Genomic DNA, 18,750 nt, shown 5'->3' with positions numbered 1-18,750 from the left:
ATGTCATACACACTTCAGCCTTCTTTAAGGGGACGGGCTGCCCCAGAAGAGATCACGTTCACGAGGGAGAATCTTAGACAAAAAGACTCAAGAAGGATCGGAAGAGAGCAGGGAGCAAAGATGAGTTCTAGGACCCTCCCTCTGCTTCCCAGACCTGAGCCTCCAGCTGCCCGCATGACATTTGCCTCTCGGGAACTCAGGGCCACATCAGATGCCACGTGTCCAAAGCCAGAGCCCTGATCTCTCTGTGACTGCCCCGTTTGTGCATCCTCTTGTGTAAGCCAGACACCTCGGAGACCTCTCGGTGTGCCTCTTCCTTCCCCACGGCATCTAATTCATCACCAGGTCCCTCCCAGTTTACCTCCAAGGTACCGTTCAGCTCCGTATCTTACCTGGACTTTTACAGTAGCTCAGCCCCACAGCCGTTCCCCCCCACCTCCAGTGTGTCCTCCCTCCCACAGTCCGAGGACGGCATCTTCCGATCACACGTCTTCTTAACGAGTTGCTCCTGCTTAAAACCCCCGGTCTCTCTGTTTCTTCTAACAGACACAGCCCTACGGAACCAAAGCCCTGGGTGACGTGGCCCTTCCCTCCCTCCCCACTTTCATTCCCTGCTAGTCAGCCTGCTGTCCCCTGCTCCCAGACACCTGAAGGCCCTCTCCCCTCCCCTCCCCTTCCCCTCCATTCCCCTCCATTCCCCTCTCCTCCCCGCCTTCATTCCCCTCCACTCCCCTGTGTGGCTGTGTGTTTTTCCAGGCATCTACTGTTTCTAAGTCATTGACGCTTCTATCTGTTGTCTTTGGGTTAAGGATATACATGCCACTTCACCTCCCCAGGACTGATTCCCAGCTAGGGCGAGTGGCTTGTTGAAACTGTAGCGTTACTTTGCCCCCCGAGTTGCTGATGTGTGTGCCCTTGCATGTGGGCTGATGCACTGGTCACACCACAAATGGGCTGGGGCTTGGACGGCTTTCTTTTCTGTCTTGATCATGTTGTTTGGGGGACATAGGCAGTGTTTCTCCCTCTTCAGATACTAGATTTAAACCAGTTTCAACCAAATTTGTCCTTCTTGGTGAGGCTTTGAGAAAGATACTGTGTAACTCAGGTTGAAAGCGTTCTGCCAGTGACTCTGGACATGGGTGTGAAAACAGTGTCTGTTGAGAACACATTTAAAATAGGGCATCCTGTGTAATGTTATGCATGCAGTTAGAGCTCTCTAAAAATAAACGCTGCTGGAACTGGGCTTTTCGAAGATGTGAGTTCCTGGTTCCGATCGCTGTTGAGTTTAAGTGAAAGAGTGCCCCAAATTTCACTGTTAGCCTAATTAATTTTGTCAGTAAGCAATCTTTCTGGCTACATAAACTACACCTACACTGACAGTCCATACAGAGGAGGGCGTGTGTACGTGGCAGTCATATACTTTCCAATTTTGAACATAACTCAGGAGTGATATTTTCAGTGGCTCAGTTAGAACCCTTGCATGGAGCTTCTCTCCAGGTGGCTTGCCCCTGGGACTGAAATGACATGGTTTCACTCGTGTGGTGCCTGTTTCCAGACTATTTCTTCTGTCTGTCCCGACCCTTCTCCAAAGAGCTGTATCGGGAATCCATTCATTTTCAAGATACACATTTCACACTTCCCCATCTGCCACTGTTGAGAAAAAATAGTGGTGATTGCTAAGACAGTATGGCCTAAATATTCTTTTAAAGCACCGAAACCATATACAGATCTTATTTTAAATTGTATTGTAGTTGACTTTAAAACAAGGTGTTTAGGAGTATGTGGTTACTCTTTATAGGATTTCATACTGGTATGTTTAACTGCTTTCTAGCTTCTCAGTGAACCACTGGAAACGGTCACTTTAAAGTTGGTGTTTGCTTCTGGGTTTGTTTTTTTTCTTCCCTAGAGCCAGCTCTTTGTTGGCAGATGAATGTGTAATGTTTGAGAAATTTCCAAAGTGAATAAAAGGAAAATCTATGATAATATATATAATATATAATAATATATATATATTACTTGTGTCCGTGTGAAGACTGAGAAGCAGGAGTGAGGAGTGCTTTCGGGAAATACCTCCGTAGGCTCCAGTTTTGAACTATCCTCATTATAATAACCTGGCCTTTGTCATAGGATGACAGATCTCAAACACTTCCATCCAGGCCCAACCAAAGACTGATCGATCTAAATAACGTTCCTCCGGTGATTGTGCGGGTCCCCGTGTTTAAATAACAGCGCCCCACCTCAGACTTTGACTTTGCAAAGGCGTAAGGGAACAGGGCCTTGTCACAGAAGACCAGGCCTGGGTAAGCGGTGGCCCCTTTGGTCAGCCCTGATCTGGACGCACCGCCTCCCACTCAGTGCGGCCCAGGCGCTACGCCCAGTAGCTACGTTAGCAGCACAACAGCAACTAAACATTACTTTCAAATGTTAGTCCAGTCTCCCCAACCCCTCGGGCCTTATTGGGCATTTATTGCCACAACCATCACAGGTTAGGAACGGGCCGCATCAGGGGACCGCGGTAATTTGGGAGGAAAACCACCTGAGCCTGTTGCCCCGTAATAGACAGCCCAGGAATTCACACACCCACAGGTCAAGGAAGGGCACTTTGCTCTTCCGGGCCCAGCTTACATCTTGGTAGGCTTTTACGTGGAAAATGTTTCCTTCGTTTCAGTTTGTATTTTCGCCTGTTTTTGTTTTGTTGTTCTTGATTCGTTTTGAAAAAGAGAATGTCTGGTGATTTACTTCTTGGCTCTCCTCATTCCATTTGGAGCATTGCAAGCGGTGCCGTGGTCAGAAAGGGATTTAGAAGCCGGTGAGTGCCACCTCTGGAAAGGGCCCAACTTCTTTGGAGGTCTTTGTGGTCCGAGTGACGGTAGTCAGCCCAACCAAATAAGCTTTTTGTCGCGAGCCCCCAGAAATCCTCTCATACTAGCAACACCGTGATAAGTTGGAGTGCTCGGCTCAGTCAGGCAGCCATGTTATGTTTTCTTCCACAAAACAAAATTGTCTCAATTTCCAAAAAGTCAGCAGAAAGCTCTTTTTAGTATTAAGCTCATCTTGCTCGTTGAAAATTACCAATAATCCTGGCAGTAGTTTCCAAAGCAGTGATGAATTGGATTTCTTCTATGATGATGAAAGACCGGCTTTCTCCCCCATTTAGACAGGTGGCCAGATGCCGCGCTCATGGCCGCGCATGCCCTGCATTGCTGGGAAGACTCGCATCTTTGTCGGCCACTTCCCTACTTGGATCCGTAAGAGGCGTGCAGCACTCTGGATAAACTCGTTCCTAGAAGCAGGTGTCCCGGAAACCTGGGGAAAAGCACCATTTTTATTTGTCAGCGTTCTATAACCACAGATGAATACAGTAGACAGGAAGGTATACAGTGGGCTCTGTATGCCTGTGTACTTTGCACTTGGAGAAAGAAATACAGGACACTGATCTGAAAGCAGGCCTGAGGAATTCTGTTTCTGACGCTTCCTAGCTGTGTGTCCTTAATCAGGTGATTTAATCTCTCTGATCCCTATTTTCTTCCTTTGTATGTGAGCATAATTCCACCTACCTTCCTCCAGGTAATTTAAAAAGTTAAATGTATAAAATGCCTAGAAATTGTGCCCGGCACATTTATAATTACCTAGTAAAGTATGAACATTATCATTGTTATTGGTCCCTCCATGGCCACATGCAAACACTGAGGCCCAGAGACTGAAGGAGTTTTGCTCCCAGATCCCAGTGACAGTGGAAGGTGTGACTGGTGGCAGAGTCAAGACCTGTGGCATTTTGACCAGACTTTTCAAACTGCAGGCATGATTTCATTGAGGACCATTATACACAGCAGCTGACATCCAACACACCGACCTCAAAATCCTTAATTTGTTTTGTTACTTTAAGGGTTTGTTTGTTTAACTTCTCCTGCACACCTTCATCATCTTATGGTGGCTGCAGATGGGCCGTGCAGACTTGGGAGAAATCCTAGATTAGGGTTACAAGGAGCCTCTGAGGTCATTACTTCATTTAACCACCTGCCTGGTGGGTTTCATATTCGGATTCTCTTTTGCACCTGAGTTATAAGCAGGTGTGCTTAAAGGACCATGTGTTTCATGCACATGTTAGTCACACCACATGTGAAACTGAATTTGGAAAAAGCCTGTTTACAATGGTAAAAATGTTCTCTCTCGGTTTATTTAACAAGTACTTTCTGCAGTAGCTGTCTGTTGCTCCTTTGCTCCTCTCAGAATTGCCTAGAAGAGCCCAGGCATGGACATAAATTGTTGCCATACACAAAAGAAAGTGCAGAGGGTTGTCAGAGGCAGAGTCTGGGGAAGGCAGAGCTCCCAGGTGGGGGAGACAGGGCAGCCTTCACAAAGGAGGCAGCCCCTGAAACGATCTTGATGGACGACGGATGGGTCACCATTGGCTGAGACTTGAAAGCTGTCTTCAGAAAACCCAACCTGTTCCTGAGTTAAGGATGCTCTTCAGGTGACTAACCTGCTAACAAATTGGGAGAGCAGTCCCAGCAGGTGCCACAGGGACATGAACGTGAGACTGTCTTTGTTTGAATGAAAACACCCCAGAAGGGAACCTCAGCTGTCTGAGTTAATGCCGGCAATCCACGCTGATGTTAAGACCCGAACCGTACAGGAATATGTTTATGGCTGCCGGGCAATGTATTTATGAGTATTTGACGACCTGGAGGTTAATCAGAAGCCATTGCATGATCTCAGAAACATTCTTAATGAACTGCAGTGGGTATTATCTTCCTGATTCAGCAGTCTGTAGTATTCGAAGTGGCACTTGAGTGAGCTCAGAATTCAAGGCTGAAGTAACATCCCTTTCTCCCAGAGCCACACTCACACCGTTAGTCTCTCAGCCCGCTAGAATGTTCTTTCCAAGCTATCATCGAGTGCCAGTTTAGAATAGTTTGTGTGATATTTAAAAGGAAGAAAAGCACTCAAACCTTTGATACTTTGAATTTTCAAGTGGACCATGTTTGAACTTTTTCTACAAGCCAGAAAGTTGAATCCACTGAAGACTGCTACACAAAAAGATTGTATATTGTGTTTTTCTGAAAATGACTTAGGTTAAGCTTTGAAAGGATCTCTTTAAACATATTTTACCATTACACACAAAAAGCCATCAAATGACGACTTAATGGAGGTGGAGGGGCTTAAAATCATAACTCACTTGGAGTAGATGAGCAAGTATGGATTTTTACGCCTCTTACTAGTTTTACTCCCTAGAGAAAACACCAGTAAATGAAAGTTTGAAAAGTTTTCTCCAGGTGAACTATTTACATAGGAGAAGCTTGGGTACACCAGTGGGTGGCGTCTTTCCCAGATTTTGCCACATCGCCATCACCTGTCTTGTCACCTTGTGGTTTCCCTGCGAGCATTAAACCACCACGCCATCCAAACCTCCCCTTCCCCAGGCCCGGGCCCAGCAGAGAAATACCCTTGCACCACAGTTGTCTCCTTCAGACGCAGAAATACCCTTGGCCTCTTGCAAGAGTGAGAAGTTTGTCTTTCATAGAGCGGACACACAAAACTAGTGAAACCAAGTCACCAAAACTTTAGGTTCGTGAGTCTGCATCGCAGTCAGGGAGGGGTGACCCGGAGCCTTTTAGGGACACTTTCAGCCAGTCTAAGCTCCCTTCCTTCCTGTCGCAAGAAATCCTACAAAAAGAAGTGGGAGTCTGAGGTTTACTGTGTGATGTCAATATGGGGAAATGGGTGTGTTTTTAATAGTACCTAATTTCAGAACCTTGAATAATCAGGTTGAAGCGTTTAGAAATGCTTTCTCCTATATTCATTATATCAGAAAACTTAGGTCAAAGGAAAAAAATTTAAGTAACATTCCCACACTGCCCATTTGATTTTCATCCCTTGACTCCTGGTTTTTGATACGAGGATACTAACTACTTAATGCCAATAAAGAGTCAAATCTTTTTTAAATGTTAGAAGTTAATTTTGCTTGCTTTTGTAATTCCTGTTCTTATTTCAAGTTCCCCCTTTCTTGCTTTATTCCTCTATGGAAATCATAACGTGGAACACTTGACATGACTTAAAATGTATAATTTACTTGTGGAATCTATATTATTTGGAATTTTTACACAGTGTTTTAAGTCATTACTTAGCAAGAGTTCAGCCTCTCTGTCCAGGAAATCAATTATTTTAAGCAAACACGGAAAACAGCAGCCCCACCCCTTGCATATGTGCATTATGAGAAATGACCCCCGGGATAGAGTGTTGCCCGCGTGCACGGTCAGTATATGTATACCTGTGCTCTCTCTTCACACAGGCAAGGCAGTTTCCCGGGCATGAACCAGAGTGGACTTATGGCTTCCAGCTCTCCCTACAGCCAGCCCGTCAACAACAGCTCTGGGCTCATGAACACCCAGGCACCCCCCTACAGCATGGCGCCCAATATGGTGAACAGCTCAACAGGTAACCGAGGCAGCTCTGTGCCCTGAGCGCTGCCCCCCCACCCCCAACCCTTTCCCTCTTTTCCTCTTAGGCCTGCACCGGTGAATGTACAGAGACAACAGCAATGGAATCATTGGGTGAAAAGGGGGGAAAAGTCCACTTTTCTGTGCCTGGAAACTTGCTCAACCTATGTAACTACTGTTAAGAGTTGAGGGTCACATTATGTTTTATGTAAATTCTTTTTCTGCGCTCTGTTTTTGCAACGTGTGAACGTATTCTTAAGTGTCGCTGGGGTTGCTTGCTCACTGCATACACTATGTTCTTTTTGTCTTTGGGTATCATTCAAAGCATTAAGAGATCCCAATGACAGAATGGATCCTCCATTCGGTAGTGATGGTGCTGAACACTTAAAAACCATATTTCAGGGGCAGAACAAGGGGGTTTGAAGTACTTTTTCACCTTGAAATGTGTATGTGGAAATAGTTGTTCCTTAAGTGCTATTTGCAGATTGTCTCCATTGAGGAATCGTATACAATTTTGTTTAATGCGCTGTTTTAAATTCTGTGTCACGTTTAATTGTTTCAACCCACTTTGTGATGCCAACAACTGCGTTCTTACCAAATCCCATCTGATTGGTGCAGTAAGAGTATTCTCTCAGTTTGTGGAAGTGTTGAAAATGTCTAAACCTGAGCAAATCGTCTGTGTCCTTGGATTGCTTAGACCCTGAATCACCTCCTCAAGCCCCAACTACCCAGCAGTGAGCGCTACTCTTTACATGAGGAAACGCTGTGGATCGCAATTGACCTGTTCCTTTCTAGCACCGATTAGAGTGGTGACCACTGTTCGGGTAGCATTCTCTCCTTTGGTCAACACAGAGCTTTGTGTAGCCAGTCATGTGTGTCCCGCACTGTTTTATGATGCATTCGAAAAGCACTGTGGAGTTAGAGGCTTGGCTTTCTCTTACGACCTTTTTTCATCTCCTCTGCCTTTTGCCACCTTGCTGACCTGTCCATCTTTGAAAGGCCACCCCAGGAGCTATTGTTTCTTTGTCCGGCCGAACAGACAGCTAGAGGCTGGGCTGGCATCCCGGCCAAGCTTCTGAGGGGTTGGCTTCTCAGGTCTAATTTAATAGGGCCATTCCCTGATTACGTCTCTTTAAAAGCATGTGGAAGAGGGGAAAAAAAGAGAAACTAGTGGAGAAAATGAAGGTTTTTAAATAAACAGAACAGCCCTTCCTGATATCAGTCATTCATCCCAGCGAGGGGGATGTTTTTACATTCGAGATGAAAGGGGAAGGCTCTTGAACAGTCTGTTAGCCAGAAGCTTCCCTTCCCTTCTCAGCACTGTCCCAGGTAACAGCGTATTTGGGTTATGACATTATGTGTTTTGTCTGGCTTGCTGAAATAAAATTACTTCAGAGCATTGAAACTACACAATAAATTTTCACCTACTATTAGCAATACTCATTTTTCCCCTTTTCCTTTGGACCCCAGAGCCACAAAAATAACCAACCACAAACAGATGGCACGGTGCCCTGCCTAAGAAGATTTATGTGTTCCTAAGGAATAACCAATTTAATGGAGATTCACAGAGAGGGTTTCTATTTATTATTATTATTATTCAGATAATTCAGAGAAAAACTGTTCGACAAAAGGCCGTTTATCCTCACACACTTTTGTATGGGCTAAGTAGTAGTTTTGTATCACATGGTATATTTGGAGATATTGAATTTTTAATAATTTAAGTATTTATCAAACTTTCCTCTACACATTTATGTGATTTTTTTTTTCCAGCTCGGTTAAGTGCAATGCAGCCTGATAGAAAGTAGTCATCTAGCACGTCCAAGGAATAGGGATGATTTAGCCTCTACTGCGTATCTGTTGATAGGCACACGTCAGTCCGCTCTCACTGTGTTACAATCTCTGAGGGAAACGGGAACGACAGGGGAACCCAGAACGTTACCGAGTGGCTCCTGACGGGTTTTGGTCGGAAGGTGGGCTCTTGACTTTTTCCTAGAGTTGGGCCAAAAAAAGGCTATGATCAGCATCACATCACTCTACTTGGTCTGGGCTCGTGCATATCAATTGCCGGTGATAACGGCAAAGCATTTCCTCTACCAAAGGACCCTTTCGGAGAAAGTGAAGATGACACCCACAGTGTCCAGGGCTGGGCGTGGGACTGGCTGAGCTTCCGTTAGCAGCTTATGCGGCAGACGTTCCAGCATCCTCTTTGCGGAGTTCGAGCCGTTGTGCTGTAGACAGTGTACGGGGCCAAAAACAGTCTCCCTGTGTAGTGACAAATTGTTACAGGCTTCAGTGAGCAAGTAATTATTCAAATGGAGTCAGTGTGAGTATGAATGTGACAACTATTTCTTCATTTTAAAATGCAGGGGAGGTGGGGTGGTAAGCAGTGGGGGGATTTGTTCCCTCTAAAGGAGCTTTAAAAAAAAAAAACTATTCACATTAAAAGATTAGAATTATGTAATGCTATGGGCAAAATTATAAATCACGTATAGCCTTGTTAAATACACCCTTTTATATGATACTTGCGTTACTGGTTATATGATACTTGTGTCTCATTTTATAATATTCATTAGTCATATACTTGTCTTTGTATAAGCCATCATCTTAAAGAAGACATCTAAATTCCAGAAAATGTATCTACCATCTGTCGTTCTAAGTTTGCCTCCCTGGAAGTCGCTCTGCAGAATGTAGGACATTTCCATCAGTATAACCTACAGATAGCAGATGAACAGCCACACACTGCTGTTATCAGGCCTTCCTATTGTACAAGAGCCCCGTCAGATTCCAGATCTTCCTGCCCACCTAGCGCTGCTCAGTACCAAATGCGATATCCTGTTGCCGTCCTACCGGGATGGGGCACACTAGCTCCGTTAGCCCTCCCAAGGAAAAAGAGGCGAGCTCACTAGCACGGTATCGACAGCCTCTTTCAGCGTTCCCAAAAGTCAGGAACCACCTATCACCTGGAATGTTTGTTAAAACTACAGATTACGGCAGCCCAACCGGAATTTCTGAGGATGGTCCGGGAGTCTGGATACCTAACAGACTCCGCAGGTGGTTTTCACATGTGCGTGCTAAAGCTTACAAGTCACCCATTTAGGGGTATTTTGCTCAGCAATCTCTCCGCTAAACTGCTGCCAGCTTTGTGTGGCATTGGCTGTTTACCAGATAATTTGCTGTTTTGAAATTTAAAAGAAAAATTATAAAACTCTGCCTGGAATATAAATCTACCAGATGGATAGGTGTTTTCTGTCTCGAGACGTTAGGGTCCTTCACTAAAGAAGTTTGGGGTATTTCACACCATTGCTGGCTGTCGATTGTCTAAGTAGTTTATAAAGATCGTCGGGTTTTTTGTTCGCTTGCTTGCACGAAGTTAGTGACTTTAGGTGAATTGCTGTCCTCCCTCCCCACCCCACCCCCAAAGATGTAAAAGGTATATTAAATTATGAAAACCATATCTCTTCGAGTGGGGAAAAAAATGCACCCCGGGATTATGCCGAGTACGTTGGTGGTTCTGGACTTCACATGCAGCTGGGGCTTTCTTGAGAGCATCGCTCTAGCTCACTGCAGACAGGAGCTGCTTTCCTTGAAGCAGTGCCGCGTAGCAAGCATACTTACTGGTTTTGCTCCGGTTGCGTGTTTCCTTGGGCTGGCTGGGATGGAGAGAGGCCGCAGATGGAAATGCTGGGGGTGTGCATCTCACATACACTGCCCCCGTGGAGGTACATCGGCATAGACGGGTGTCCGCAGATTTCCTCAAGGCCTCGCCGATCCAGTCAGAGAGAAGGGTTTCTCCTGAGCTTTTCTCACATCCTCTGTATGTGTTATGTTCACGGCGGTCTTTCTATATTAGCCACGTGTGAAAATGGTCCCGAATATCTGCAGACATACACACGCAGGTAGGCCCTTCAGTGCTTTCAGAAACAAGGAATAAAATATTTTGTGGGGCATGGTGTATTGTTTACCATGAAAAGAACAAGCCGTGTGTGTGTTTCTGGTCCCATTTCCCCATCTTCTGGGAGTGATTTTGTCGCCTTGTAGGGAGACTAAGTGAAGGAAGCTGAGAGAGTAAGAATGAATGTTTGAGTTCAGTTTTGCTCACACCATATGTTCTTCGTGTTCCTTTTGAATATATTAAATCCAGGGTGGAATGACTGCCTCAGGACCTTGACCCGCACTTACTTTAAGAAATCATTCTAGCTCTTAAATCTCGGTGGTGAAGCCAGAGGCTAGTGCTCGAAATGTATTTACGGTGCTCACACGGCTCTTCTGCGGTCACGGATCCTTTACTGCCCCTTTTTATGCCTGAACTTTCCATACTGGATCACTGATGTCAATGGGAGAAAGAACAGGGCCTTGATTTAACACATCCTTACAGTAGTGGTGGTCTTTCTCTTCTGGGAAAGGAGAAGAAAACAGTGCCCCTGGAGTGTCATCGCCCTGGGAGGCGTATAGCTCTTTGCAGTGATTCATTGAGAATTCTGGTAAGAAGTCAAAAAGTAAGCAATTCAACAAAAGGAACAGTAAAAGCCACAGTAAGGAAAGACCTTATGATCCATTTACTAAAATAAAATTTGCAATGTAAGGCAGGAGGACTAAATAAAACTGTTACTCTAAACCCTCTCCTTATTTGTCTCTCAAGATAATAACACAGTATAACTTTTGACAGTTTTTACATTTGCATACCCTAAATGCCCATTGAAGAATATATAACAGAGAATGAAGAAATTTAGGGAATTTCAAACCAACAGATATGCTTAAATTCATCTAAGTCTGATTGTTATTTTTTTAATATTTTTTTAAATATTTGTTTTTGAGAGAGAGAGCATGTGTGCACGTGCACGGGGGAGGGGCAGAGAGAGAGAAAAGGAATCCCAAGCAGGCTCCCCGCTGTTAAGCACAGAGCCCGAGGCAGGGCTTGATCCCACCAGCCAACCATGAGATCATGACCTGAGCTGAAATCAAGAGTCAGACGCTTGGGGCACCTGGGCAGGTCCGTCAGTTAAGTGGTTAAGCATGTGACTCAGGTCATGGTCTCATGGTCAGTGAATTCGAGCCCCACATCGGGCTCTGTGCTGACAGCTCAGAGCCCGGGGCCTGCTTCGGATTCTGTGTCTCCCTCTGTCTCTGCCCCTCCCCCGCTTGCGCTCTGTCTCTCTCCCAAAAGCAAATAAACATTAAAAAAATACATTAAAAACAAAAAGAGTCGGACGCTTAGCTGACCAAGCCACCCAGGCACCCCGAGTCTGATTTTTAAATCAGTGTTAATTACTATCATTAATTATGATAATACATATCGTCCCACTTCTTTAGGCTTAAAAAAATGTTTTGTGTATGTTAACACATTTCATGCACGAAGAAGAATATTACTGTTTTCTGTCTTTCAACAGTAATATTTAGGCATAATTTATTACAAATACTAACAGAACTATCCGTTAGAACCTTTGAAGATACAGGCCTTAACTGGAGCCGCGTGTCCGTGACTTTGCCACCTTCCCAGGATGGTGTGGCTGTCGTTCCTTGGAACCCACTCTGAATAAGTAGCAAGGACGTGTGGACTTTCAAAAGAAGCTCCTCTTTCCGCACGCCTCCTGCTCTTCCATTCTGTTCTTCTAAAAAGAGTGTTTCTTAATGTACAGATTTACTAATTCCTACAGCGCTAGACCCCAGAGAGAAAACTGCACGAAAGCAGCCCACAGCTCGGAGCAAGGCGGTCTGGTGTAATCTCTCTCAGCTGCTTTTCTGAGGTTTCACACATTCACAAAAATAACAGCATTTTTAGCTGATCCCAATAGATTTTTCTCTGCAGCTGCATCCCTTGAAAAAGCTTTTTGTTCCAGTTCTTAAAGTCTAAGTATTGAAAGTAATTTGGAAAAAAAAAAAAAAAAGGGAAAGAAAGAAAGAAAGAAAAACATCCCAATTATGATTTGTGTGTGTGGTGATGACTTCAAGGGCTGACTGGCTGCAAACGGGCTCGGGAGCACAAGCCAGTGTGCCCACGGAGAAGACGGGCGCTTCCCGGGGCATCCGTGGGCACGCCGCCGTGCTCACGGGCACGTGGCGGGGTCGGCTTTTTTGGCAGGACCTCTGGTCTCAACCTGCAGAGATGCTAACGATATTAGCAAATTAGCACCACAAAGCTTGCCAGCTAATTCGCCAGAGCCCTGCTCACTCTCTCTCTGCTGTAATTAAAACTAATTATTTTCTAAAACATAGTAATACATGAATATGTGCAATAATCATTTTGTAGTGGGCAATCTGTAGAGCCTTTTTTAACGCTTCTTTTTTTTTTTTTTTTTTTTTTTTTTTTTGGCACTTTATGCAACATGTGCACTGCCTTGGTTGAGCCAGCATTTTCGTTTGCAGAATGTAGAATGGGTCCTGTTCATAAAACCTCAGGTTTACTTTATTTTGAAATAGGAATGTTTTCTGGCTTTCACTCATTTACAAGGCTCATAATTCTCTCCACTCGCCCTTGTCTGTTTCCAACTCTCCTCACACATCTGTTTGTGTCGCACTCCCGGCCCAGTGTTGTGCAGATGGTTTTCACAGTGGGGTTCTGTAGAAATTCAGCTGTTATTCCCTGGACGTCTACACTGATTCCCTACTGTAGCCTTGTGCTTCCTTTAAAAAGAAATCTGAACCCATATTTTTAGCTTGAAAATGTCTATCCGTATGGGTAATAAATGCGTCTAAATCAGTTGTTCTTCGGAGAACCTTTCAATCTAAAGCCTGGATGAACTTGGTAGAATTTCTGAGCCTAGAGATGGAGAGTGAGTTTTGCCAGGGAGCGTAGAGTTGACTCTTGGGCTGCTGGGCGTTTGAGCTGCTGCTGGGGATTGATAAGTGCACGTACGGTCCCAGACTGAAAGGAAAGCAGCCCCACTGCAACCTAATTAGAAATCCTTTCCCTCGAAAAGAACTTTTGATTATTGTTTTTGAAGTCATTTGTTACGATTGTTTTCCATCGTTGCAGACCAGGCCACATGGAATAGATAAGATTTTCAAATGAAACCATATAAAATGTCAAATGAATTTGCCAACTATAGACTATGTAAACTTAGGAAATTAAGAAAGCACAACATCCTCTAGTCACCAGGTAGAAAATACACACATCCACTCTTTCCTTTCAACACCCGATGAGCAGTTTAAACATTGGACTTCTTTCCACTTGTCACCTACTCCATTAAATAACGCTGTAATCATTTTGAGAAGATAACGTTGATACGAGTTGACTTTCCGTGGTGGGGTGTTGAATAAATGATTGCATTTGTGTTTTTTCTTTTTAAGTTAAAAAAGGACCACCAGAATATCGTGCTGTCTAGATGTCAGAAACGAGTGTGCTCTGAGTTACGATTTCTTTTTTCTTTTCTTCCTTCAAGGGAAATGCAAGTGCCCCACGCATCACTCAGTAACTTGTGTTAGCAGGAGCCCAGCCTGACGAATCACATGTATAATCCTAAACTCTTTCTCCTGTTTTCGATTAGCATCTATGGGTCTTGCAGATATGATGTCTCCTGGCGAATCCAAATTGCCCCTGCCTCTCAAAGCAGACGGTAAAGAAGAAGGCACTCCACAGCCCGAGAGCAAGTCGAAGGTATTTCCTTTCTCCTCTGCACGCGGTGTGGGGTCTGCCTCGCTGAAGCTGCCATGTTGTTCTGTAGTCACAGTGTTGGCCTACACTTTCGTCGCCATTTTCTTCTCTTCTGCATGCCTCCATTTTGTGCACCACGTTTGTAGTTTTCTTTCCTTTCCCCACCCCCCCCTTCATGGTGTGGATCTGAAAGTTACTAGTTCTTACGGCATTTAACTCCTGGCTGTGGGAGAGGGGAGGAGGGACGAGACCCACCTGAGAGAAACGCTTCGGGGGTGGGGAGAAGTAAGGGGCCTTGCCTGGTTTTGACACTTGCAGCCATTTTCTCTGCCTTCAGTTTATAGCTTCCTGTTTTGGCCGCCTCAGCAACAGCAACATACTTAATATTTTGCTTTCCTGCCTTATTTGATAAATAAGGTGAACAGCTTTTTTTTTTTTTTCCTTTCTTTCTTTCATAAGGGGTAACCCATGCTTAGCATTCCGTGTCAGCTTGAAGTAAGCATGGTGGCTTAGTGGCCTTCTCCGGCATCCAGCGAACTGACCAAATTCTACTAATTAAGAATGTTGTTCTAATACCTTTATATGTGTGTGTCTTTGTGTGTCTGTTCGTACATGTCTTTATATATATCCATTATATATAAAAATCAGTCTGTTAAACTGGATGTGCTTTTTGTTATTTTAAATAAAGTTTGCCCTACCTTTGTCATTTTTTTTTTTTTATTCCTCTACCACAGGATAGCTACAGCTCTCAGGGTATATCTCAGCCCCCAACCCCCGGCAACCTGCCAGTCCCTTCCCCAATGTCCCCCAGCTCTGCTAGCATCTCCTCATTTCATGGAGATGAAAGCGATAGCATTAGCAGCCCAGGCTGGCCAAAGACTCCATCAAGCCCTGTAAGTGGCTCTGGTTTTTTGTGGTTTTCGTTTTTTTTTTGTTTTTGTTTTTGTTTTTTGGGGGTTTTTTGATAATTAAGTAATTCTACTTTAATGCTTGCTGATTGATTTGTTTTATAAGACTTTTTCTTCATAATTTATCCATGAAAGGGTTTGCTTTGTGATTGTAGCAGTAACAAAATGAGTAAAGTTTGTGCAAATCTGTAGAAGTTGATTTCTGATAATGAAACCGCTGTTATAAAGAAGCACCTCGATATGAAGCATGTGATTGTGTTACCGGGTCCAAACTCCTTCACCCAGTGACTTTGTTTAAATGTCTGATCCGTTGTGCACTTACAGAAGATCTTTAAAACGAGTTACTTCTCCATTTACATGGAAACTAATAGCAGCCAAGGAGTAAATGACAAGTTTGGCCTTTGGCCTAAATCTTTCATGGGCTGTTGTATCTGAAACATCTTATTTCAAAACTGCCTACCTGAAAATAGAGATGTGACACTCTGGGCAGGGGTCAACACAATATCAGCCCTACTTTGTTTCATTCCACCTGTCAGAAATTAACAGCAAAGCTGTAGAAATGTTCCTGTAAGTGAATATTTGGAAGGCTACTTTTAGAATAATATTATGTACCTGCATTAGAATGAGTGGAGATAGAAAAATTACATCCTGCACAAGACTGTTGATAATCTTGAAATTAAGTGTTGATTTCCTTATGATATAGAGAAAACAAAAATGGTGATGTGCATATAAGGGAATTTTTTAGTCTTAATGTTCTTCTCTCCATAGAGCTCGGTCTTTATTTTCCTACTGAAGAAATTAATTCTGTGCCATTAAAAAAAAAAAAAAGAATAAAATGGCACTGTAGTAACCTTTATTTTACATTCATATAGGGAATCAAAAGATCTGTTTAAAAAAAAAAAGCCTTAACATGCAATTACTTGCCAAGAAGGCTTAATTAACACGCTAATTTTTGTTAAGACGACGTATTGAAGAGTACAGCTCAGGAAAAGCGAGTTGGAGGGAAGAAGTCTCTATGTGCAGAATCTGGCAATCTAGTCAAAACCCCAAAAGGAGGCTGCTATTAATTATCCATTCACTGGTTTAAACAGATAGAACTGAAGGTTTGAAGGGTTGGTGGTTCCAGTAAATGTTTGTAAAATTCATGTGGAGCTCTAGTATAACCAGCATTTTCCTTTTCAGAGGAAGAAAGGGCAATATTCGCTGTTACCTTCTCTGTAGACATGTTTTGCTTTTGCAGCAACGGAGATGAAATGAAAAATGCTCTCGGGCGGGTTTGCAGAACTAACAGGAAGGGGGAGGGCAACTCCCGCATCTTGATGGCTTTGTGTCATTGGCTTTGAGTCTCAGAAGGCAGCCCACGTTCCGGGGGTTTTCCCCACAATCTCCCCTGGTGTTGTGTTGTGTTTTGTCTTCATCACAAGAAGAGCATTTTTGAATCAACATACTCTCAGGTTAGCAGGTAGAACTCAGATTAAAACTTTTCAAAAACATGTATTATGTTGGCTCGGAGGGAAACATTTTAGAGGCCGAAAATCATAATCGTTAAAACCTTAAGATAATAATCAAGAATAACAATTTGTGAAAAACAAAGACTACTGATAGATGATCTTATATATTATACATTTAAAATGCCACTTTACTGACTCTGGCTTATAAAGATGGAGTGAGATATTTATGATACTTTGACTAGTCAGGTGATCTCCATCCAATGAGTCCCAGAGGAAAGAAACTATTACCAAAACCGCACTTTCCACTTAAATATAAGAAAAAAGCAAACTGAAGTGTTGACTTCATGTCCTGAGTATAATATAATTCGACATAAGGTTGCATCCTCCTTTTTTCTAAACATTCCCACATCCGTTATCTCTTCCTGTACCATAACCATTGTATGTTTAAGAACGGGCAAGCAAATGTCCAGCTCCAGTGGTAGAGAAGGACCGGGAAAGCCGTGGTCCCAGGTAGAAGGATTCAGATGATGGCTCTGTATGGAAAAAATGGCGCCTGTCTTGGATGAGATGCTAATTTAAAGAAGGGAACCAAATGCAATCGGAAGGAATGACCAGAGAGTATCTGTGCTGTCAAATCACTGCTGATATATACGATTTAGGAATATTTAACTGTTCTTTCTGAGACACAACTTCAGTTTGCACTTAAAATTGCTCCTACCAGTGTCTCTAATAAAGCCTGTCTAATAGAAGGCCTGAAATGGACTGAATAATAAAGATGTTCAGTGCTTTGACAGTGTGCTATGGACCAACATTGTTTTGTTACAGAACATTCTAAAATAAAAATAAACATTTGCACATACACAGATTACCAGGCATATGGTAAAGACTGCTGAAATGTAAATCTGCCTTGGAGATTTGAGGAAAAATGTACTTATAGACTTAATTAAACTATATGCAAGGAAAACATTTGTGGCGCCATAATGTCTTACTGTAATTCTTCAGCAATCTCCGTTCCCTTCTCTTGCGCCCATGACAGTTACAGGCACTAGAATACCATTTTTACAACACAGAAGCAATGTGAGGTGCTCCTAGTGACCTGGAAGAGGTAACCCGTCTTTCTGCAGGGCTGGTGTGTTTGCCCAGTGTCCGTGGCTAGAGCGTGTGATGACACCCATCCGAAGGTTGCATCGAAGCTGGTGTCTGTGAACAGAAAAAGTACATGTTGAGCCTAATCGACGATAAAGTATATACTCTTTTATTTCCTAGCACTTATGTTTCCCTTTATGTCCTTTTCCTCTGTTCGGACACCCAAAGACTAACTTTGATAACTGGCCAGTAAACAGACCTTGAGGCTGGGAGTAGAGACGGAATGTGGCAGTCATGGGCACAACCCCTCCTCAGCTTTCAGTCTTGTTGGATTGTGTCCACGGTCACTCAGCACCCCGGCCTCTGAAATCCTGTTACAGATCCCTCCAGTGTGCAGTCGCTGTTGGGGATTCAAAATCGGCTCGAACCCTGCCTCGTGGAACATAAAGTCTAGTCAGGAGAACGCAGGGCAGACAGATGATCCCACGCAAAACACGGGCTTTTTATAGGCCGTGTAACCAAGGGCCGCCAAGGACAAATAGAGCGGGAGACAGTGATTCAGATGAGGGAGCCTGTGTGCCTGGGAGGCCTCTTCCAGGAACTGACGTGTCACCTGAGGCCTGACCACTTCTCCTCCAGATGCATTTTCCTACATTATGGTGCCATGAAAATCCTTAAGTCTGTTTTGAAGATTTAAAGCTATGAAAAATAAAATGATCCTATTAAAAACCACTGTCTTCATTAAGCTTTTCTAACTTTATGAGAACAAATTGAGACATACAAAAGTTAATTAAATTCAAGTTCATTTAACAAAGAAAGGTAAGGAAAGGTAAAATATGTATGGCCAAAGTAAGTACACTATTATTTGAGGCTTATCTCAGGTTAGGAGATACACTCATTTCACAAATGGGAACAGACATCTGCATAGCCCCACTGCTCGGGACCTGATGAACGGTCCTTCCGGACCCCTTCCCCAGTTTGGCATCAGAGAGGACCAGGCCAGAGATGGCCTGGATCTTAGATTCAGAACGCTGGTAGAGCCACTCAAGGTAATTTTAAATTGAAACGATCGCTTTTATTTCTCTTACCCTTAAATTGAATGTCAAACTTTTACCTCTCAATTTGTTACAAATAAAATGCAAGTGAGAGGGTTGGTGGGTTTTTTTTTCTTTTTTGATTGATTTTAGGTGATAAAATCTCATTTTTTAAAAAGACAGTGGGCCCATTTTGTATTGTGCCCCAAAAGGGGAAAAAAATTTTTTTAACTAGCATTT

The 18,750-nt window shown here is 43.5% G+C and overlaps 1 protein-coding gene across 9 annotated transcripts in view; it reads left to right on the top strand.

The window, feature by feature from the left end:
• ARID1B (AT-rich interaction domain 1B) overlaps positions 1 to 18,750 on the top strand; it is a 450,798-nt gene that overhangs the window by 400,689 nt on the left and 31,359 nt on the right. For 6 of the 9 annotated variants that reach the window (XM_047102157.1, XM_047102161.1, XM_047102155.1 and 3 more), the window contains 3 exons: positions 6,293 to 6,438; positions 13,925 to 14,034; positions 14,766 to 14,924. In XM_047102157.1, coding sequence (XP_046958113.1) covers positions 6,293 to 6,438; positions 13,925 to 14,034; positions 14,766 to 14,924 — 415 coding nt within the window. The remainder of the gene's footprint in view (positions 1 to 6,292; positions 6,439 to 13,924; positions 14,035 to 14,765; positions 14,925 to 18,750) is intronic. The other 3 variants (XM_047102162.1, XM_047102160.1, XM_047102154.1) reach the window with 2 other exon arrangements.

This window comes from Lynx rufus, unplaced genomic scaffold (genome assembly GCF_022079265.1).
Source record: "Lynx rufus isolate CCGP_SWC_20201006 ecotype Redwood Valley unplaced genomic scaffold, mLynRuf1.p SCAF_6, whole genome shotgun sequence".
NCBI lineage: Eukaryota > Metazoa > Chordata > Mammalia > Carnivora > Felidae > Lynx > Lynx rufus.
The sequence above is the reverse complement of the archived record's forward strand: the minus strand, read 5'-3'. Positions and strand labels throughout refer to the sequence as shown.